General features: G+C 43.5%; 2 protein-coding genes across 5 annotated transcripts in view; one reads left to right on the forward strand and one right to left on the reverse strand.

Moving 5' to 3' along the window:
* LOC129710299 (ras-related protein Rab-18-like) overlaps positions 1-23,153 on the forward strand; it is a 76,860-nt gene that overhangs the window by 33,043 nt on the left and 20,664 nt on the right. The gene's annotated exons all lie outside the window — the stretch shown is intronic.
* Positions 1-23,153, reverse strand: part of dusp3a (dual specificity phosphatase 3a) — a 40,666-nt gene that overhangs the window by 17,247 nt on the left and 266 nt on the right. The window contains exons 1-2 of one of the 4 annotated variants that reach the window (XM_055657197.1): positions 16,640-16,903; positions 13,543-13,799 (exon numbers count right to left, since the gene is read on the reverse strand). In XM_055657197.1, coding sequence (XP_055513172.1) covers positions 13,543-13,664 — 122 coding nt within the window. In that variant the 5' untranslated portion in view covers positions 13,665-13,799; positions 16,640-16,903. Of the gene's footprint in view, positions 1-13,542; positions 13,800-13,924; positions 14,035-16,639; positions 16,904-23,153 lie in introns of those variants that run through there. The other 3 variants (XM_055657198.1, XM_055657199.1, XM_055657200.1) reach the window with 3 other exon arrangements.

The raw sequence follows: 23,153 nt of genomic DNA on the forward strand, positions 1-23,153 counted from the left end.
TGGTCGGCATGGGCTCAGTGGGCCGAAGGGCCTGCTTCCGCGCTGTATCTCTAAAACTAAACACGAAACGAAGCAAGTCCCCATTTGCCCGTGTTTTACCCATATCCCTCAAAACCTTTCCGACTTGTGTATCTGTCCAAATGTCTTTTAATATCTAAGTCACCAGGGGAGCTTAGTTTTGTTTTTAAAAATAAGTACACGTAAACTCCTTGGCATTAGAATAAGGAAAAAATGAAACTGAAAAATTATTGTAAGTTTTTTAATCCCAGAAACACAATGGATTCCGAGATAGCAGCTGGTTTTTGGAATCAATGTGACGGGAACATGCCTTAGCTTTTCCCTGGAATACTCGGCAATGTCACAGTCGTAAGCAATGGGATTTTATTCAGTGTTTTCAAGAGAGGTTTTTGTTGGCCAATTACACAGAAATCCTACTGGACTACCAAAGTCCTGAGAAGTCAGGCATGGCGAACAGCCTCTCTGGGGATGGCCTGACTGCTCAGCAAGTGTCCACAGCACTCTCACAAACAGTGCAGCTGCCTGACGCTGTGAGCTGACGTGATTCCTATAATTAGCTGCGTATGTTCCCGGCAGATGTTACATTTCGCCTGGGCCGTATTACCGTTATTAACAAATAAATGAATCTAACCGTATTGCAAAGACCTACTGCATTTCTTTCTAATGCACTTACTTTTTAAAATTCAAGGTAACTTTCAGCTGTTATAAAATGCAACAGTGGTAGAGAACGTAAATTCACAAATGAGAATTTATGCTGTAATTAATACAATTAAATGAACCAAATGAACCATATGACCTTGAAATAAATGTTTCAATTTATGCAAACACTCCCTGGTCAATTCTAAAACTAATACGAGTCAAATGGCCTCAGAAATAATCTCCTTGTCGAAAAATTCCTTCCCACCAAACCGTAACGGATTAAATTCCAGTCACATAAAACGTGGGATTAGTGTAAATGGGTGGTTGATGGTCAGCGTGGGCTGAAGGGCCTGTTTCTATGCTGTATCTTTCTATGACACTTGCCTCAAAGTGCACTCAGTGCACTAAATTTCATTCTCTCTTGAGTAAAAGGCAGTTTGATTGACCAACACGATGGAAGGTGCAATAGTGAAAGGTGGAGTCACAGGTGGGGTGGTGCAAAAGGCTTCTGGCACGCTGGCACTCATCAGTCAAGGGCTGGAGTACAGAAGTTGGGATGTTATGTCACAATTATATAAGATGTCGGTAAGGCCGCACTACAGGTGGTTCAGCATCTCCTTTCATCTGGACAAAATATGAGAGCTTACTAGAACCCCCCCCCCCCCCACCCCGAAAATATGGTTACTAAGCCAGGTGAGCCGGCCGATCTCAACCTCATCAGGTCTTCCGCGCCGATCGATGGGTTGAATTTGCCCCGTTGCGGCCAGGGCTCTGGAAGTCATGGATCCGTTCCCACAGCCGACTTCCAAGGCTGAGTCTGCGGCCTGATATCTGGGCTCCCCAGCTGCCTAGGTGGACCGGTACCATTGGACCCCTCTCAGAGGCCGTGAACACTGATCCTCTAGCAAAACGGATGATCCAGAAAGGTTCTGGAACCAAGGATGCTGGAAAATCGGTGGTGGACCTGTAGTAGAACCGCGTTCAGTCTTGGTCTCACTGACAAAGGAAAGATGCCATTAAGCTGGAAAGAATGCAGACAAGATTTTCGAGGATATTGCCAGCACCCAAGGGCCTGAGCTAACAGGGATTGATTAGGCAGACTTTGGCTTTGTTCATTGGAGCACAAGAGGCTGATGGGTGGTCTTTTAGAGGTGTGTAAAATCACGAGGGGAATAGATATGGTGAATGCACATAATTTTTTACCCAGGGCAGGGGAATTAAGAACTAGAGGGCATAGGTTTAAGGTGAGAGGGGAAAGGTTTAATAGCAACCTGAATTGCAGCTATTTCACATAGAGGGTAGTGGGACGAGTTGCCAAAGGAAGCACAAAGGATATAGATCAGTACAGTACAGCACAGGAATGGCCCTTACAGCCCACAATGTTTGTGCCGAACATGATGCCTAGTTAAACTGATCTCATCTGCCTGTACATGATCCATACCTCTCTATCCCCTCCCTTCCATGTGCCTATCAAAAAGCCTCTTGAATGCCACTATCGTGTCTGTCTCCAGGCCCCCCCACTCTATGTGTTAAAAACTTGCCCCGCACATCTCCATTAAATTTTCTCTCTCTCACCTTATATCTATGCCCTCTAGTGTTGGACATTTCCACCCTGGGAAAGAGGTGGAAATGTCCTTCGGCGCACTGAGTCCATGCTGACCATCAACCACCCATTTACACTAATCCCACTTTTTATGTGACTGGAATTTAATCCGTTAGGGTTTGAAAAAGTTCTGACCGTCCACCCCACCTATGCTTCTCATAATTTTATACACTCCTATCCATTCTCCCCTCAACCTCCAAAGTAAGTGAGGCAGGTACAATAACAACATTTAAAAGACATTTGGACAGATACATGAATCAGAAAGATTTAGAGGGACATGGATCAACTGCGGGCAAACAGGATGATCTAAGATGGGGCATCTGGACCGAGAGGCCTGTTCCTGCTCTATATGACTTTATGTTTTTAAGATAAAGATTCCTTCTGTGAAGCTGTGAGGTGAGAGAGTCATGCCCGCACTTTGGCATCCAGCATCCTTGGATCCATGCCCTTCGTTAAACAGAACGCCACTTTCCCACGGGGCATGAGAAACGAAGGGAATGCAGGTCACCGATGGGCCGAAACAGTTCCAGCAATCCACTGATTCACATCAAGAACCACGTTGCCAACCCTTGCTCTCTGATACTGTGTGTGATATAAAGAGACCTGGAGAATATTACTAAAAGGATTCATACATTTTTCAAAAAAGTCTTTGCATTTGAGACCAAGCCAACATCAAGTGACTGGTCACACTTGTCGATGGTCCATGCACATCCATCTCAGAGAACATTCTTCCTCTTTCTCTGACAAAGCAGTCAATATCTACATGTCGAATGATGATAAGGTCACCAAGCCGTATGACTTGGTTTTCCAATCGCCATGAGAATGGAAGATAGACACAAAAAGCTGGAGTAACTCAGCAGGACAGGCAGCATCTCTGGAGAGAAGGAATGGGTTTCAGGTCGCTGCCCCGCTGAGTTACTCCAGCATTTTGTGTCTATCTTCGATTTAAACTTGCATCTGCAGTTCTTTTCGTCACGCCATGGGAATGGAGCTCCCTAACTATTGCCTTCTGGTTTTCAGCTGCACCTAAGTCATTTTGCGCAAAAAGACAAAGTGCTGGTGGAACTCAGCTGGTCGGGCAGCATCTGTGGAGGGTAATGGACAGACAGCAATTTGAAGCTCACCCATCTGTTAATTACCCCAACCTCTCTCACGTGTATCTGCCTATTACCTGCCACTCACTCTTGTTCCCCCTCATTCAATCAGTCTGGAGAAGGAGCCTGACCTGAAATATCCACTGTCCATTCCCTCCACAAATGTTGTCTGACCTGCCGAGTTCATCCAGCACTTTGTTTTTTGTATCTGCAGTTCCTTTTGTCCCCAATAAATAACCTTGACACATCATTAGATGTTGCTCAAACCAATATGCGAACATAGGAAGATGAAAGTCTACAAATAAAATTCTATTCATAAATGGTTCATGAGGCAAAATAGTAAGATTAAACGAGAACTTACCAGTTTGAAGTTTGATCGTTATTTTATGAGGAGTAACGTTGAGGGAATACGTGAAGAACCCCGCTAGGACGCATGCGTGTCATTCTTCAAAGCAGAGGTGTGAAATCACAGATAGCTGTAATGACTAAACATAGTAAGATTAGAGAAGAGATACCAGTTGAGTATATGATCAAGGGTGGGAGCGGAGGGCACGTATTCCCTCAACGTTACTCCTCATAAAATAACGATCAAACTTCAAACTGGTAAGTTCTCGTTTAATCTTACTATTTTACTTCGGAGTCACGTGAGTGACTACGTGAAGATTTTAAAGCTCTGTGATTTCATGCCGTGGAAAACGAGTCCATGCATCACATCTGCCTTGATTATGGGGAGAATAGTGTTAACATCATAGTAGACATCAATGCGATATTGAAAACAACGATAAATTTATTAACACCAAATCATAGCCCCTATTTGTGGGGTAAAATCATATTACAGAACTTAACATTGTTTCTGCAAATGTTCCAGGTTCAATGACTGGTTTATTATAAAATCGTTGGAAAGTTATCTCCGTTGACCATCCTGCTGTCTTGAGGATTTAGTCCATTGGAACATCCAACTTCATAGCTGCCGATGTAGCTGCAGCCCTGGTGGAGTGAGATTTAAAAATGTTAGTGTCTACTCCAGCCTTTATTAGGACCTGTCTTAGTGATCTCGAGATGGTCTGGACTGTCACTTTTTTGTGTGGCTGTTTGTAGCTGATTAAAAGTGCCATTTCTTTGCCTCTGATGATCTTTGTATACTGCATATATAATAGTAAGTGAGTTACAATACAGAGACGATCATCTGTCGGGTAGGCCCTGAATTCTATTTTTAGCCCTGCTGACCCCTGTCTGTTCTGTTTGACTAATTCATAGATGTGAAAAGTCAAATTCCCAGATGAAATAGTCATGTTGTCCAGCCTTAGTTTCTGTAGCGACTGGACCCTTTGTGCCGTGACCAAGGCCATCAGCATGACTGTTTTCATAGTCAGTTTCTGTAGGAACAGAGCTGTAGCTGGAGACCAGTTTCTTAACATGGTCAGTACAATGCTCACATCCCATATTTGGGAGTACCTGGTTCTTGGGGGATTAGCATTTAAAATGCCCCTCATGAGTTTGGTTACCAGGGGGTGTGTCCCTACAGAATGCCGCTCTGTTCCTTGCCACAGGTATGTTGACAGAGCACTTCTGGCGCAGTTGATGGCACTATAACTGAGCCCCTCATCGTAATGGAGGCTTGCCAGGAATTCCAGAATAGATGGGATGTTCATAGATCTGTGCGTGATGTTATTGTTGTGACAGTACATTCCCCATTTCTTGATGTACACCAAGTACTGTTTTTTGGTGGACTGTCTGCGATCATGCGATCATATCCACTGTTCGGTCTGTCAGTCCCAGGTGTAGTAGAGGTGCTTTCAAACTCTACAAATTAATAGGTTTGTATAATTATGACATGGGTGACTTTCCTTTGTGACGGGATGAACCAGTAAATTAGGTCTATGATGGATGGTGATGCATGGTTCTAATACCATGTCGAGTATCACCGGGAACCATGGTTGAGTAGGCCAATCAGGTACTATCAAAATACCAGACGCAGAGTCTTGCTGTATTTTTCTTAATACCCGACTGATGAGGCAGAAGGGAGGGAATGCATAAATAAACAATTTCCCCCAATGCAGCGAAAATGCACCTGTTGCCGCTGCCCCAGGGTATGGTTCCCATGAAACATAATTCGTTAACTGGTGATTGAGCCTGGATGCGAAAAGATCGATATCTGGTGTTCCATACCGTGCTGTAATTTCAGCAAATACATTTTTATCCAACATCCATTCAGTGTTTTCATTGAATTTGCGTGACCTGGTGTCTGCCACTAAATTTTGTTTACCTGGTAAGTAGGTAGCTGATATCCAAATATCTCTCTGGATACACCATTGCCAAATTGTGTTGGCCAGATTGTCACATGATGTCGATTTGTTTCCGCCCATATGGTTGATATATGCTACCATGGTGGTGTTGTCAATTTGTAGTCTACCATGCTGGTGATATAACCCAGAACAATATGACTTAAGGCCATGGAATGCACTTAACATCTCCAGGTAGTTTATGCCCAGTGTTTGTAATAATGATGCCTCCTGTGCATTCCATCTCCCTCCACAGCTGGAGATGGAATTGGTAGCACCCCAACCAAGTGCACTGGTATCAGTTTGTAGTACCATAGACGGGTTGCTGATAATGATTGGATTGGAACAATGCCTAATGTTATGTTCCCACCATTTTAGTTCCATTATGGCTTCTGTTGGTAGCTTCATTGGTCTGTCAAATGACCACCATTAATTTTGACTGCTCTTATTTTTGCTATCTGTAAATTTCGATAATGTAAAGGTCCAAATTGTGTGCCTGGAAACGCAGCCACTATCTTCCCAATTATTCTTGCTACCAGTCTGATGGATGGTTTAGTGATGTCAATGATTTTGCTGCAAGCCTCTATTAAGGCTGTAACCTTTTCTTTCGACAAAGTCAGAAATGTGAACTGAGTTAATGGTGAACCCCAGATAATCCATTTTGGTTGAAGGCATTAATTTAGACTTAACTGGATGGATGATAAACCCCAGTTTTTCAAATAATTGTTTTGTGGCTGTTACCGCTTGTTTAGCCAATTCCAAAGTTTTGCCCATAATAAGTATGTCATCTAGATATGCCATTACCATGTGTTTTTGTTTCCGCAGAAACGCTAGGGCTGGTTTCAAAATTTTTGTGAACAGACTGGGGGCTGATGTTAGCCCATTAGGGAGTGCCCTGTATTTCCAAGGCTGACCCATCCAGTTGAATTTAGCGCCAAACGCGAGCTTTGGTGTGCAGACGACATCCTAGAAAAAATGGCCGGTTTTCGGAGTTTTTGCCCACAATAAGTATGTCATCTAGATATGCCATTACCATGTTTTTTGTTTCCAAACAACATCTGTGGTCACCTCTTATGGGTACTGTATAGTAAGCATCTTTTTAAATCGATGCTTGCCATGTAGTAACCTTTGGAAATAAATTGTTTAGCAGTAACACAGGTTTCCATCTTGAAATGAATATATTGTACGAAAGTATTCATAGTAGTTAAATCGATGATGATGCGGCAACCACCATCTTTCTTGTTTTTGATAAAGATGTTGGACACGAATTCCTGTGATTCGTGTTGGGTTTTCTCAATTACTCCTTTTTTATAAAGCCGCTGTAGTTCAGCATGTGCTTTAGATTTTTCTATGCCTGTAAGCACGAACATTCGGTTCAGTACATGCTGAACTGGAGGGTTATGTTTTTGTATAAATTCTATGGTATAACCCTGGATACTGCTTAAAATATGTGTCAGTAGTTAACTTATTCCATGCATCCAGATAGTATTGTAATCTCCCACCAACCTCCATGCTCCTTTCAATTCGTAAGGAACCAGACCCACCTACCTCCATGGTTACCAGTGGTAGGTTTGTTACGTTTTCGGCATCCTCCGTGGACGTTGAGGCGCCGGTGTCTGGATCTGTAGTTGGGTTGATGTTGGGGGCTTGCGCATTTTCCAGGAAGGTCGGTCTGGTCCATGGCCTAAAAAAAGACCGATGTTGAGTGTTCCTGGCCTTTGCACTTTCTCCAGTTTGTCTTGGCCGACTGGTGGGTGCGTAGGGGTGCTGTTTCTGGCCGAAGTAGTTTTTGGACGCTGCTTTTATGAGCCCCAGGATTTTAGCCTCTTCGTCACGTTCTTTGACCTGTTTGGATAAGTCCCCTCCAAATAGTATTATTGGTGGTTTGGAGGTTCCAGGTTTGCAGAGGCCTGCAAATTTGGGGTCTAATGCCGGTTGGATAGCACTCTTCCTAATACTGTTTAACTCATATTGGGAGTTGCAAAATAAAGCCAGTGCATCTTGGTGATCTTGGGTCATGTCTTGTTCGTTCAATGTGCGGGCGAAAGCCATAATTCCTGCTGTTAGGACTTTCAGAACTTTTTGTAATTTCAAGTCCCTGGCTGATCAATGCCCCGTTCACGGGCACTGGCCGCTCGCGGCTGTTCAAAGTCGGACTCATCGGAGTCAATGACTCTGTCTGTTTTTTGCTTCGCTTTACCGCCCGGCCGTGTGGCCGGGGCGGGAGCGAAGTCGGGCACAGCTGTTCCCATTACGGGAGATTGGCGTGCCATCGGCTGCTGCTGCTGGCTGCCCGCAACTCCGCGGTTCTCCCCCGCCAGCTTTTTCGCAGCCTTCTTTCTCGTGGATCTGTCCATGCCTCCACCTGTAAAGTAAGTGGGAAGAACGCAGAGTCTCCTTACCTGCTGTTCCCGGTTTTTAAATTCTGCCGCTAAGGGGAACAACGTTCCCCCTGCTGTGACTCGTTACAATGCGTGTAGCGATATGACACACATGCGTCCTGGCGGGGTTCTTCACGTAGTCACTCACGTCACTCCGAAGTAAAATAACTACTCGTGGCTTACAACATAGAACAGTACCGCACAAGAATAGGCCTTTCGGCCCACAATGTCTGTGCCGAACATGATGCCAAGACCATCACATATCTGCCTGCACATACTTCATTCAGTACTTCATCAGAGGCAAAAGCATTTTTAAACAAACTTGGTTGCTTAGATCTGATACTATCATCTTTGGCAAAGTACAAATAAGTAAGGATAATTTGCAACGAAGATAGACACAAAATGCTGGAGTAACTCAGCGGGACAGGCAGCATCTCTGGAAAGAAGGAATGGGCGGCGTTTCCGGTCGAGACCCTTCTTCAGACTCGACCCAAAACGTCACCCATTCCTTCACTCCAGAGATGCTGTCTGTCCCGCAGAGTTACTGCAGCATTTTGTGTCTACCTTCGGATTCAACCAACATCTGCAGTTCCTTCCTACAGATTAATTTGGAAAATGGTTAGGTGAAAGGAATAACATCGCAACCACGATTCTTGTTTCTGATGAAGAATTCTGGCTCATGGTCCTTGTGCCACATTGTGTACAGTTCTGGTCACCCCATTACAGGAAGGATGTGGAGATTTTGAAGAGGGTGCAGAAGAAGTTTGCCAAGATACTCTCTGGAATATCAGGAGAGGTTGGACAAACTTGGATTGTTTTCTCCAGAGCGTTGGAGGTTGATAGAAGTTCCCAAAATTATGAGAGGCACAGAACGGGTGGAAAGTCAAAACCTTTTCCCCAGGGTGGAAATATCAAATACAAGAGGGCATAGCTTTAAGGTGAGAGGGGGAAGTTTAAAAATGATGTGAAGTTTTTACACAGAGCAGCGTATGCTTGAAACAGGCAACCAGGGATGGTGGTGAAAGCAAATCTGATAGTGGCATTTAAGAGGCGTTTGGATAGGCACACGGATATGAAGGGAATAGAAGAATATGGATGATGTGCAGGCAGAGAAGACTACTTTAAATTAGCATTATGTTTTGGACAAACATTGCAGGCTGAAGGGCCCCTTCCCTGTATTGTAGTGTTCTATGTTTTATCTTCCTTATATCAGCTTTTCTCCAATGTCAGAATTAGCGTGAAGATATCTGGACATAATTTGCAGACGGCAGTATTTTTGATCCTATTTTTAATCTGTGAAAGATGATCCAGTGCAGTACTTCAACTGTGAATGCTTCCAGCTAAAATAAATTGCAATCTGTACACACTGAGCCTCCCATGTACTGCCATTTTCAGTGTCTTTTGCATTACCTCTGCATCCAAAACTATACAAAGGCATTGTGAAGTTTTAAGATTAACTTCCCAATGTTTAAATAAATTATTAATGATAGTATTCAACAGATCACCAAATGCAATTGGTACCTCGCACTTAAGATACAAAGAACTGCAGATGCTGGAATTTTGAGCAAAACACAAAGTGCTGGTGGAATTCAGCGAGTCAGGCAGCATCAGTAGAGGGAACGGATGGGTTATGTTTCAGGTCACGATCTTTCTTCGGATTCAAAATGTTGTCTGTCCATTCCTTCCAAAGATTCTGCCTGACCCGCTGAATTCCTCCGGCATTTTGTATTTTCTCAATATTTTGGACTAGTTCAGCTGCCACATATATTATGGCAATTTCAAAATGTAGAAGCTGGTCTTTTTACGATGTTGTTTCAAACAGCTGCAGCTGAATTGCCTGCTCCCTATTCAGCAGTTTTCAAGCATAAATCTGTCTTCTGAGAGTGAACTGAGAGACAAACAGATTCATCTCCCTTCACAACATTTGGGAATAGCCCCAGTTCAGACGATCATTATTTATTTTTCCAGAGTAAATCAGAGTCTAAAAACAAATGCTAAAGAAACAGACGGAGGAACATAAGAAGGCAAGATCACCCATCAAGCTCTGTAATCAGATCATGGATGCCTGTCCCGCTGAGTTTTGTGGTTTAAACCAGCATCTGCAGTTCCTTCCTAAGCATGGATCCACCTTGGCTGTTTAATCCCTGACACTGTTGATATTACAAACCCTATCATTTTCAGCCTCAATGGACCCAGTATCCACAGCATATTTGGGACAGAATTCCAGATTATGACCGCTGTGTAAATAAGTATTTCCTGATTTCACCTCCTGACGTGTGTTTCCGTGCTGTGTGGCACGATAACCTCTCAGCCGAGATGCTCCAATAATCAGCCCCTTTGTTATAAATTCTCCAACCAGAATAAATTGCTTATCTGCAACAACCCTATCCGAACCTTTGGTTTCAAAGAATTCACCCTTCGGTCTTGAGAGCTGAATTTTTAACATAGTCCTTATAATTTAACCCTTGAAGACCTTGAAGCATGGAATTTCAATTCGAAATTCCCCACCATCCCAACGGCTACACATTAGACTATATCTTAAATCATTCAAATTCTTCACACATTTGCTAAGAGTAATTCATTAGAATTAAAACATCAGTCTTGGTGATGAATTCCTAGCTGTCTCGCGGCAGAAAAAAAACCTTCTGAAGGAAATCCTCTGAAGGCAACGCTTTAGAAACATTTAGACAGGAACATGGATAGGATAGGTTTAGAGGGATACGGGCCAAACGCAGGCGGGTGGGACTAGTGTCCATAGGACTTGTTGGCCAGTGTTGGCAAGTTGGGCTGAAGGGCCTCTTTCCATGCTCTATGACTCTAAAAACATTACAAATTACAATTAAAACACAGACTACTTGCGCTATAACACCAGGATAAGCATTCAACTATGAAAACCAAGCCCAAAGCCAAAGTACTATCAAACTATCTAACTGAATATACCAACTTATGTTAAGGGCAATAACTAACTCCATATGCAATTATCAGCTACCTATATTTTAACTGGTTCAACATGTTAATAATGTTCACTTTTGGAAAGTACAGGTTGTTTTAACATTGCATCTGACATCATTGCATATAAACTCTGCTAAATCAATCAATCTCACCTTCAGATTTAGCCTTGATTGACAGACTACAACCACTCAAAAGGTTGAGAATCAATATCACAAGGGAAGTTGCAGAATTTACAGTAAACCACATCATGTATATTTTTTAAGCTCATCTGTGGCCTTTTTGAATGCATACTATTTTTGGCCAAAGAGCGGTCAATCTGTGGCCAGGTCCTCACCCGCTTCCTCCTAAGGTCAACCCACGGTTCTCTCACCCATTGTGTGAAATCACTCCTGCTGAGATACTGACACATGGACAACTACAAAAAGCTGGAGCAACAGCATCTCCGGAGAGAAGGAATGGGTGACGTTTCAGGTTAAGACCCTTCGAAGGGTCTCGACACGAAACATCACCCATTCCTTCTCTCCAGAGATGCTGTCTATCCCGCTGAGTTATTCCAGCTCTTTGTGTCTATCTTCGCTTTAAACCAGCATCTGCAGTTCCTTCCGACACAAGTCTGACAGATTGCACCTGCACAATGACTGGTTACATCACGGTTTGGTTCGGCAACACACAGGAACAAAGGAGACTGCAAAAAGTGGTAGACACTGCCTGGTCCATCACAAGTACTGACCTCTCTGCCATTTAAGGAATGTATGGGAGGTGCATCCTCAAAAAACCCAGAGAAAATACACGCAGTCACAGGGAGAATGTTCAAACGCCATACAGACATAGTTAGGATCGAACCTGGGTCTCTGGTGCTTTAAGGTAGCATCTCGACCACTGTGCCACTGGTGTTTAATTGTCAGTACACATAACAATTAAACAATCTTGATATTTGAATCTCTTTTGAGGTAAACATGCACAGTAAAATTCACTATCAGTTAAATTATTTTTTTTCCCCAATATTCCCAATACTTTTTTTCTTCAGGAGCCCAGCAAGAGCCATTTCCTAATCCGAGCATTAATAATAAAAGACTAGGTTATTTTCTTAATCATCATCAACTTTGATCTGTTTTTTTCCACACTTCACATGTTCTTTGTACCCTCCCAAATCTCGTTTCCCTCTCCACTGACTCTCAGTCTGAAGAAGGGTCTCGACCCGAAACGTCCCCCATTCCTTCTCGCCAGAGATGCTGCCTGACCCGCTGAGTTACTCCAGCATTTAGTGTCTACTTGACTGACATGCCAGGTTCAATGTCTGCCGATTTGCCACAAAACGCATGTGGATTTTCTCAAAGGATCATCAGACAGCATTCATGAGGCCGTTCTCCCCAAACACATTAGTCCAGCATTCACCATAGCAACATCCCTTCCCCAAGACACCACCCAGGAGAATAAACCCAGGCTGATCTGTGCAATTCATTGCCACAGACGGCTGTGGAGGCCAAGTCAATGGGTATTTTTCAGACGGAGATTGATAGAGTCTTGATCAGTATGAGTGTCTGGGGTTATGGGGATAAGGCAGGAGAATGGGGTTGAGAGGGTAGAGGAAGATAGATCAGCCATCATTGAATGGCAGCGAAGACTTGATGGGCCGAAATGGCCTAATTCTGCTCCTATAACTAATGAATTTATAAAAATTATTACACAGCAATCAGGTTAGGGAACTCAACCTCTGGAATTCACTTCCGATTATCTTTTTAACAAGAGACTCATAAAGTTAGTAAATACCTATTATGTACTAGACACCTTGGGCTCTGTTGCACATCCACTGCCACCGCACAGGCATTTGAATTGACTTTTGCCCACGAGGTCTCACTTCCACTGTGAAGTCATCTTTACACCTGCTTCGTTTTTGTAAAAAAAAGCCTCCATTGTTGCAACCTCCATCCTCTCCCGGGTAGCAACAGGGCGGGATGCAAACTACAAGCGGCTGCACAATCTCACCTCTCTAATTCAATCCACAAACCCATTTCCCAAACATAACCAGAACCTTAGATACCCTTGCAAAAAAAGATTAGCTGCACTTAAAAAAAAAAACAGCAAGGCAAATATCTAATGCACATTTTATATTAATATATATAAATGCCATGCATTGTATATATTAGGTATGTAACGTATTTGTAGACGTAGACAAATATATTCATACACATATTCGATTCCACCACCGCGAAAATGTAAGTAGGTTGGTGAGATTGCAATTGATAGCTGAAAGGATAGAAACAATATTTTATAAGGTTCAACTGAAGCAGACGAACGGGAGCAGCGGGCTCACTGTCAGATCAATTACACCCACCATCGATTTGCTAGTAGGGAACCCAAGAGGGAGGGGAAGAGGGAGAGAGAGTGGGAGGGAGGGAGGAAGAGAGAGAGGTGAGGGAGGGAGGGGGTTGGAGAGGGGAGGGAGAGAGAGAGAGAGAGAGGAAGGAGAGAAAGGGAGGGAGGGAAGGAGAGGGAGGGAGGGAGAGGGAGAGAAGAAGGCGAGTGGTTGCAATGCCTTTAAGTGTGCAGCAAGCGGTGAACAAAACACTTACGCATTGCCCACATAGATCCTGGAGTAAACTTCGTTACAATGCTGCGCCGGGAGGCTGTAAAAGCCGCTGTCGCTTGCCAGCAGCTCGTTGAGTTCCTCCACCATAAGCCGGTGCTCTGACATGGTCCGTGGCTGCAGCTCGGACGCTCCGAGACGGGGTGGGGTGGGAGGGGTAGGTGGTGTTGTGTTGTGGGGGTGGTTTGTTGCACCGGTGCGAGGCTCGCTTACAGTGGCTGCCGCCCGCTGCCAAACTTCACCCTGGAGGATAGGGGGCAGAGAGAGAGAGAGAGATAGTGAGGATCAGCCCTTGCCAAGCACAGCAGCGATGCCCTTCCCTGGCTGTCACCTTGGTATCGACACACACACACAGAGGCCACACATACCAATCCCCCGGACTACATCGATTGCAAACACTAAGCTGCTGCAGCATCCGACTCCCACCGCCGGGCGGTCGGCTCTTGCGCACCGAAGCTGGCTGCACCCCCTTGCAGAATGAATGCAACAAACTTTGAAGCCTGAGCCCCGAGGGAGGAGGAGAATGCCATGGGCCAGACTGATAATGCCAGCATCATTGTGGGGATCTGTGTGCACGAAGGCGGCAGCACTGTCATGTGCATGCTTTGCATTTCAAGATACCCTGGCTGGTCCCAGTTTGGGGATGGAAAGGGATCACGACCGCCTCAGAAACGGGGCGAGTCTCCAACCTCTTCCTTGCTCCCAACTATCACGACGTTTAAGAAACGTTTAGTGGATAGGACATGTTTAGAGGGATATGGACCAAACGCAGGCAGGTGGGACGAGTGTAGATGGGACATGTTGGTTGGCCTGGGAAAGTTGGGCCAAAGGGCCCGTTCCCACACTCTATGGCTCTGCTGTATAGGTTTCAGAGAAGATCCATAGAGCCTGTGATGACCTTGACGATAACAAACCAACATGTATACAGTCCCAAAGATAGACACAAAAAGCTGGAGTTACTCGGCGGGACGGACAGCATCTCTGGGGAGAAGGAATGGGTGACGTTTCGGGTCGAGACCCTTCTTCCTCGAACCGAAACATCACCCATTCCTTCTCCCCAGAGATGCTGTCCGTCCCGCTGAGTTACTCCAGCATTTTGTGTCTACCTTTATCAGTTCCTTGTTCCATCAACTAATCCTTCAAGGCAGGAGAATGGGATTAGGAGGGAGCGATAGATCAGCCATGATTGAATGGCAGAGTAGACTTCATGGGCCAAATGGCCGAATTCTCCTATCCCTTATAACTAACCATGTTATAGCTACTGCTTACAAAAAAATCCCATGCCTCTTTCTTTCTTCATTTTAGATCGCATCAAAAGCACTCATTGCAAAGGTGGGTTCATTAATACATTCACGGCATGTGGGTTCCATTCGCAATGGCATCCGTCAATCCACATCCTTCAGTGTTCCTGAACTTAGTTGGTTCCTGGGCTATTTTAGGAGGCACTTATATCTGCCATCGCACATTGGACTGGCAACTTCCGATCGCTGATTATATTTTTCAAAACACATTGGTCATTTAGTTGGGTTTATGCAGGGATTTGCAATTTCAAGTCACAGTTATAGTTTTTAATTCCAGAACCACAGGTGGGATTTGAACTCATATTTCCCAATGCTGAATCCAGACTTCTGGATTATTAAAATCACAGAAAAGAAAGTTGTGTAAACTTTACAACATAGGAGACCCGTTAGACAATCTTGGCCATGTTGGTCAAAAGAGAGCTACCCTGCCTGACCCGACCTTCCAATGTTAAACCTAGAGCCTTGCAGATCACATCTCTTCATGGACACGTGCAGGTATCTTTTAAATATGGAAAGAATTTCTACCCTTTTCAGTACTGAGATGCAAAGTAGTCCTATCGCGCGTTTGCTGGGGCTTGAGGGCCTGAGATATAGCGAGGGGTTGTGCGGGCTAGAACCTTATTTCTTGGGGCACAGGGGGTTGAGGAGTGATCTTATGCAGGGGTACAAAATCATGAGATGAATAGGTAGGCTGAATGCACAGAGGGTAGGAGCATCAAGAACTAAAAGCCAGAGATTTAAGCTGAGAGGGAAAGATGTAATATGAACTGGAGCGGCAATATTTTCACAAAGTGGGTGGTGGCTGAGAAGTCCGCAGAAGTCAACTCTACAAAGAACCGATTCCTTAATTTTATCAGTTGAAGCAGAAGTTCAGAATTTAAATGGAATTAAAAGCAAAACTATTTAACTGGTGTCTGGAATTGAATTTATATTATCTGGTTATTCCCTTGTATTGGCTTACCTGTCAAGCACCTAATTTCATGATTGTATTTCTCTGCCATTCTACTAAGTTAGATCTTTGAGTTGACCACTTTGATATCAGTCCTGTGATCCGAATATTATCTATTTTGAGGACTTACTCCGCAACATAAATAAAGTCCTTTATTGCTGATGTGTTTGTAATGTTCATTGGAAACTTATTTAAACTGGTGATGAACTTTCACTGCAAATATTTGATTTTTGAATCTGATTTGATTTGAAAGGTATAGCATGGAAGCGGATCTTTCAGCCGACTGTGTCCATGCCGACCATTGATCACCTCGTTCACACTACATTAATGTTATCCCACTTTCGCATCCACTCTCTGCACATCTTTCCACAATCAGGGCGGCACAGTGGTGCAGCTGACAGAGGCTCTGCACCAGAGACCCGGGTTCGATCCCGACCTCGGGTGCTGTCTGTATGGAGTTTACATGTTTTCCCTGTGACCTGCATGGGTTTCCTCCGGGTGCTCTAGGTTTCCTCTCACATCCCAAGAACATGTGGGTTTGTGGGTTAATTGACCTCTGTAAATTGCCCCTAATATGTGGGGATTGGATTCGAAAGTGGGATAACATGAAGCAAATGTGAATGGGTGATCTATCGTCGACATGGACTTGTGGGCTGAAGAGCCTATTTCCAGGCTGTAACTTTCAATCAGTCGACCATATAAACGAGGGACAATTTACTGAGGCCAATTAACTTACAAACACGCACATCTTCGGGATGTGGGAGGAAACAGGGGAAGCCAGAGGAAGCCCACACGGCCACAGGGAGAACGTACAAACATGACACAGAACGCACCTGAGATCAGGGTCGAACATGGGTCTCTGGCGCTGTGAGGCAGCAGCTCTACCAGCTACACCACTGTTCTCAATCCGAAGGCTGGATTAAAAAAAAAGATTCAATGACTCCTGAGAATAGAAGTCTTCACTTATCTGTGTTGATGTGAGGGAGTGGGGAACCGCAAAGCGGAAATCATTTCAAATTAACGATGTAATTAATGCCACATTCTGCTCTCTTTCCCCTCTATTTGTCCCTCATTTGCCGGTGACCTCCAGATGTTGACTACATGATGACTACCCCACAATGTTACTCTAATGACAACCGATGATGTCACAAGGACAGCTTGGTGTACAACTCCTGCCTCATTATATGTGTGTGTGTGTATGTGATTCTGATCTTAACTGCTTTCTATTGGTGCTCCAGCTGTCTCCCACATTGCAAAGATGTTCCAGCAAATTACCGCTTTGCTGTGGATGACTGACAAATGCATCAATGACGAGTTTTTGAGGATGTAAGAGGAAATGGATTAAATGGGGGGATTTAGGGAAATAATAAGAGATATGGGATGACTCAGATGGGAGATGTAATAGACCAGACAGCTGAATATCCTTCCACTTCATAATAGCTTAATTCCGTCAAAATGCCATCTGAGCAAAATCCATTGCATTTCAAAATTGTAGTACAGTACATGCATTTATTAGGCCTTATCTACTTTTACCTGCTCCTCGATTGTAATTCCCTGACCAGTGATCGTCTTGATTAGGTTCTTGATTAGTACGGGTGTCAGGGGTTATGAGGAGAAGGCAGGAGAATAGGGTTGAGAGGGAAAGATAGATCAGCCATGATCGAATGGCGGAGTAGACTTGATTGGCCGAATGGCCTAATTCTGCTCCTATGACATGAACTTAGGATCATGAATTGAATAGTGATCCTAGACATTATCCAAACAGTCAAGTCAGCAGATCTTGACCAGCTTTGAAAGATGGAAGTTATATCAGGTGAATCCAATGCTAACTCCAATTTGGGCAATTTAACATTTAATGGGTTGTACACTGTGAACGTGATATGCATGATTCAAGGGTAAATTGCATTAGTAAAAGCTGAACATGCAAAAACAGCAGATGCTGGAATCTCAAGCAAAAAAAAACAGAAACTGCTGGTAGAACTCTGTGGGACAGGCAGCATCTGTGGAGAGAAAGGACAGATGTTTTGAGTCGGGGCACTTCTTCAGACTGGAGGAGTAGGGGAGAGAAAGCTGGAAAAGAGATGTGGGTGAAGCAAACCCTGGCAAGTGAAAGGTGGATACAGGTGAGGGGTGGGGGGGATATGATTGTCAGATGGGTGAAGAAAGTGACAAAGGCTAGAGGTGAAAAGAAGACAATAGGATATCAGATAAGGGAAAAGGAGGAGTGACATATAAATCCGTAGGAAGGAATATGGGTGGAGGAAAAGAGTGGATTAAACGAAATATGGGACTCGTGAATTGGAGATGACTATATGGTGGGAAAATGGACAGTGGGACAGGGGTTGTGGGAGAAATGTGTGCCCTTGGGTGAGGGGTGCTGGGTAAAGAGAGTGGAGATAGGGGAAAGATGACTTGAAATTGAAAAATTAAATGTTCATACTATTGGGTGTAAGCGTATTAAGCGGAAGATAAGGTGCTATAGTTTGCTCTACAAGCATGCAACAGATGTGGGCAAATTAGTGTAGATAGGCATCTTAGTTTAGTTTTGTTTAATTTAGAGATGCATTGCGGAAACAGGTCCTTTGGTCTGCCGAGACCGCACCGACCAGCGATCCCCGAACACTAACACAATCATACACACACAAGGGTCAATTCACAACTTTTTCCAAAACCAATTAAACTACAAACATGTACGTTTGTGGAATGTGGGAGGAAACTGGAGCACCCGGAGAAAACCCACGCAGTTCACGGGGAGAACGTACAAACTCCGTACAGACAGCCCCCGTATTTAGAATCAAACCCGGGTCCCTGGCGCTGAGACAGCAACTCTACTGCTGCGCCACCGTGCCTCCGTTGGTCTAGGTCAGCATTGGCCAGTACGTCTGTACAATGAATCTCCAAAAGACAAATTAGATTGACGACTTAAAAACAACCCTAATTAATGACTTGAAAACATGCCTTGCACCCTCTGTTGACATAATTGCTATGAATTTTATGCCAAGTTCTCATTTCTCGTGCTAATTAAATTTCTGACAGAAAGTCAAAAGTTACATTTGGCTTCTGGCATTAACGGAACTGGAAATAGTTACAATTTTGCGCTACCCTTGAGTTTAACTATTTCAACTGCATGGTATTCTTTGTCTTAGCACTAGGCCAAGAAGTGATAAAAAGCAATAAAGGAGCCAAGAAGTTGACATTTCTCAGTTCACTCCATGACCAGAGGCAAAAACTCCGTGAAATCCGTGAAGGATGGATGGTCATAACTGCACAGCCTCCAGCCAGATGACTAATACTTTGATGAGACGTTTGCTAACGGGTTCATTATTAGAAAAATGCTGCAGGAGAATACAAAGGCCTTGTCTCAAGGCGCCGGGCTGAATCCATTAAATTATTCCAATATATTTGATAGTTTGTCAACTGTTGGTGGAGTGCTTGAATGTCTGGCAGATTCAAAGGTCATAGTTATTAAGTAACTATGATTCAAAAGACTAGTTTTAATCTACAATCCACAATGCAGCAGTAAAGGCACACTGCACTGTGGATAATGTCTTAATCTGTTAAAAAGAGTTCATTAAATATTTACAAAATGTAGAATCATACATTTTGCCAAGTTAATTTCAGATGAAGAATCAATCACTTTAAACAGGTAACCACAATCATTCAATATTATTCATCCCAGTCTACATTTGCTACAGAATAGAACTAATTAAATATCTTAAAAGTAAAAATGAATGTCTTTAAGTAAATATATCGATATAAATTATACATTTTTAACTCTCACTTTTGTTCCATTGTTTAAGATCAAAATAAAACAGGCATCAATATAAAATGCTTTACAAATAAATCCAAACCAATGTTCTTAAAATAGATTACAAGCAGTTAAACACAAAATGCTGGAGTAACTCAGCGGGACAGCCAGCATCTCTGGAAAGAAGGAATGGCTGACGTTTTGGGTCGATACCCTCCTTCAGACCAAAGGTCTCGACCCAAAGCGTCACCCATTCCTTCTCTCCAGAGATGCTGCTTGTCTTGCTGAGTTACTCAAGCATTTTATGTCTATCTTTGGTGTAAACCAGCATCTGCAGGTCCTTCCTACGCAGTTAGGAATCTAAAGTTGCTTTAAAGATTTCTTTCAGATACCTCAACATGAATAAGTAAGATACAACAGATCGTGTTCCTATCTTTAACCGGATGAACATGTTTGGTTAAATCCATTGGTTCTGATGTTTTATTGTAGTATGGGTTTGATTAAGGTCGCTTTGCTTCATGCACAGGGGAAAAGCATGTTTGCCTCAGAAATGGCAGACATGAAAGTAAAGGACTGTCAAACAAAGATCTGATTGACAATGTCCTTCAAGGAAGGACATCTGCTGTCCTTGCCAGGTCTGGCCTGTTATCATTCAAGATTTGTCAAGGTGATTGTCTCTTAACAGCTTTCTCAGTTCAAACAGTAAATATCAACTTTACCAAGATTGTAAATATGTAAATATATGTAGACAGTGAATGAATAAAGAAAAACGTCATTTAAGACAAAATCATTGTTTTGCAATGTTTTATTTTTGGAATTAATGGATCAATTTAAATACCATGAATGACACAAAGCCAGTTGGTCAACATTAAACTGTCTAATCACAAACTATACCCCATTTGCTGAATTACCGTTAATTTCACTTTATAAAATTAATACACAGAAGGCAGATTTTATCATTGTAAAGGAATGAACAATATCTTTACTTTAAATTTTTTTTGTCAATTTGTCAAGAATGCCTTTTTGTGAATGATGTTTTAAGATACAAGATACAAGATTCAATTTATTTGTCATTTGGACCCCTTGAGGTCCAAACAAAATGCCGTTTCTGCAGCCATACATTACAAACAAATAGACCCAAGACACAACATAATTTACATAAACATCCATCACATTGCTGTGATGGAAGGCCAAAAAAACTTATCTCTCCACTGCACTCCCCCCCCCCCCCCGATGTCAGAGTCAAAGTCAAAGCCCCCGGCTGGCGATGGCGATTGTCCCGCGGCCATTAAAGCCACGCCGGGTGGTGCAAGGTCGCACACCGGGTCTTGATGTTGGAGCCCCCGGCGTGCGCTCGCAGAGTCCCGCGGCCATTCCAAGCCGTGCAGGGCGGTGCCGTAAGGCCCCGCTCCAGGAGCTCTTCAACCCCGCAACTCGGGCGGGAGAAGTCGCCGTTGCGGGAGCCCTGAAAAGCGGTCTCCCTCCAGGGACCCGCGGGCTCCCGGTGCCGCCGTCCGCCAGACCCGCAGTTGCAGCCTCCGAATCTCCGGAGGTCGGGCCGCAGCAGCAGCAGCGCTCCACCACCGCTCCACCCACTCTGGACTCGGCCAGCTCCGCGACGGTGAGGTGAGTAGTCGGCACCAGAGCCCCCAGTCTTCCTGTTGGAGGCCGCTCCTCGTTGCAGTCCCCAACGACAACGGAGACCCGACAAAGAAAAGGTCGGATCTCCCGTGCAGGGAGAGTTTTAAAAGTTACCCCCTCCCTCCCACCTTCCCCACACACATACCCCAACAAAAAATAACAAAAACTACATAAAAACATAGACAAAAAATAATAAAAACGCAGGCGGGCTGCAGAGGCCGCTGCTGACGAGTCGCGCTGCCTACCGCTCTAAGATCTTTATGGCAGTTGATCAAAATAAAGCAACAAAGCCTTTTCTACCAACAAACAGTTCAACTTGATAAAATCCCATCAGCAACCTGGTGTGAGAGTCTTACATTGATCTTGTGTTGTTTATTGAATGTAGAACCATAGAGTGATATAGAACTGAAATAGACCCTTTGGCCCATTTTCTCCATGCTGACCAAGATGCCCATCTAAGATAATCCCCTTTGCCTGTATAAAGCCCATATCCCTCTAAATCTTTCATGTCTTTTAAATGTTGTTATTATACCTGCCTCAACCACATTCTCTGGCAGCTCATTCCATATACCGACCACCGAATTTTCCCTCAAGTTCCTATTAAATTTTTACCCTCTCATCTTAAACCTATGCCCTCTAGATTTGATTCTTCTTCCCAGTGATAAATATTGTGTGCATTCACTATATCAATGGCCCTCGTGGTTTTATACACTATAGGGTCACCTCCAACTATATTCTAAGCAATATTTTACTCAAGTTAAAATCATTTTAGTCAATATTTTAATTGCTGCAATGATAATTACTCCAGTTAAAATGTGCGTGAATTATCATTAATTGTTCTAGAACCATCTCAAATAATAAATCGATCATCCCTACAATGACTGTCAAATTGGAAGTTAACTGCTTTCCAAGAGATATCCATGTAAATCATTTGAGAGCAGCGCACCACTTTTGCAGAAGAATATCAGTAATTCAGTTGTTGGCGAGATAATGTAATAGCAATGTCTGATACAGATTGCTTGTCCTGTCGATATTCTTGAAATGGATGCCAGCAAAGTCTTGCCAATAGTCTATGCAACTTTGGTCTGCCAAGTCTCTCCCTTTAACTTCTGAAAAAATGCAGTGGTCCATTCGTGCACAGCAGTTTAAATAAAAAGGATTTGTACAGGGATTGAGGAGTTTGAGTTTAGTTTATTGTCACGTGCACCAAGGTACACTGAAAAGTGTTTTTTGCATGCTAACCAGTCAGCGGAAAGACAATACATGATTACATTTGAGCTATATATGCCTTCCACATATCAATAAGTGCATTCATGGTTTGTTCATACATGCATGAATATAAAATACATCAGTGTCTGTGCCGAACATGATGCCAAGTTAAACTAATCTCCTCCGCCTTGATATCGTTCATATCCTTCCATTCCCTACATATCCATGTTCCTACATACATGCCCCATAAATCCCACTATCATCTCTGCTTCCACCATCACCACCTCCAGCAGAGCATTCCAGGCACCCACTAATTTCCATGTACAAAACCTGCCATACACATATCATTTAAGCTTTAAACTAAATTAAGTGGATTAGCTGGGCATATTCAGCGAGTCTCACAACCTAATTTGACCAAAATGTTGGCCATTGACACAAACATTTCCTTTTAAGGCTCTGCATTTTCATTTGACCACACTCCACTGAAATCCCTTGGAATGTTTTTGCTCTACAAATAGATACTTTAAATATTTTACTGACAAGCTTCTGGTTATAAAAAAATGAAAATATTATCTTTTCTCGACACATTTACCATGGCACCCGAATATGTTAGCCACTAGAGCAAGCCCAAGCATGTACAAATGGAGATACAAGGAACTGCAGATGCTGGAATCTTGAGCAAAACAAAAGTGCAGGAGGAACTCAATGGGTCAGGCAGCAGCTGTGGAAGGAATCCACACACCACATTT

Source organism: Leucoraja erinacea, chromosome 27 (assembly GCF_028641065.1).
Source record: "Leucoraja erinacea ecotype New England chromosome 27, Leri_hhj_1, whole genome shotgun sequence".
Lineage (NCBI taxonomy): Eukaryota > Metazoa > Chordata > Chondrichthyes > Rajiformes > Rajidae > Leucoraja > Leucoraja erinaceus.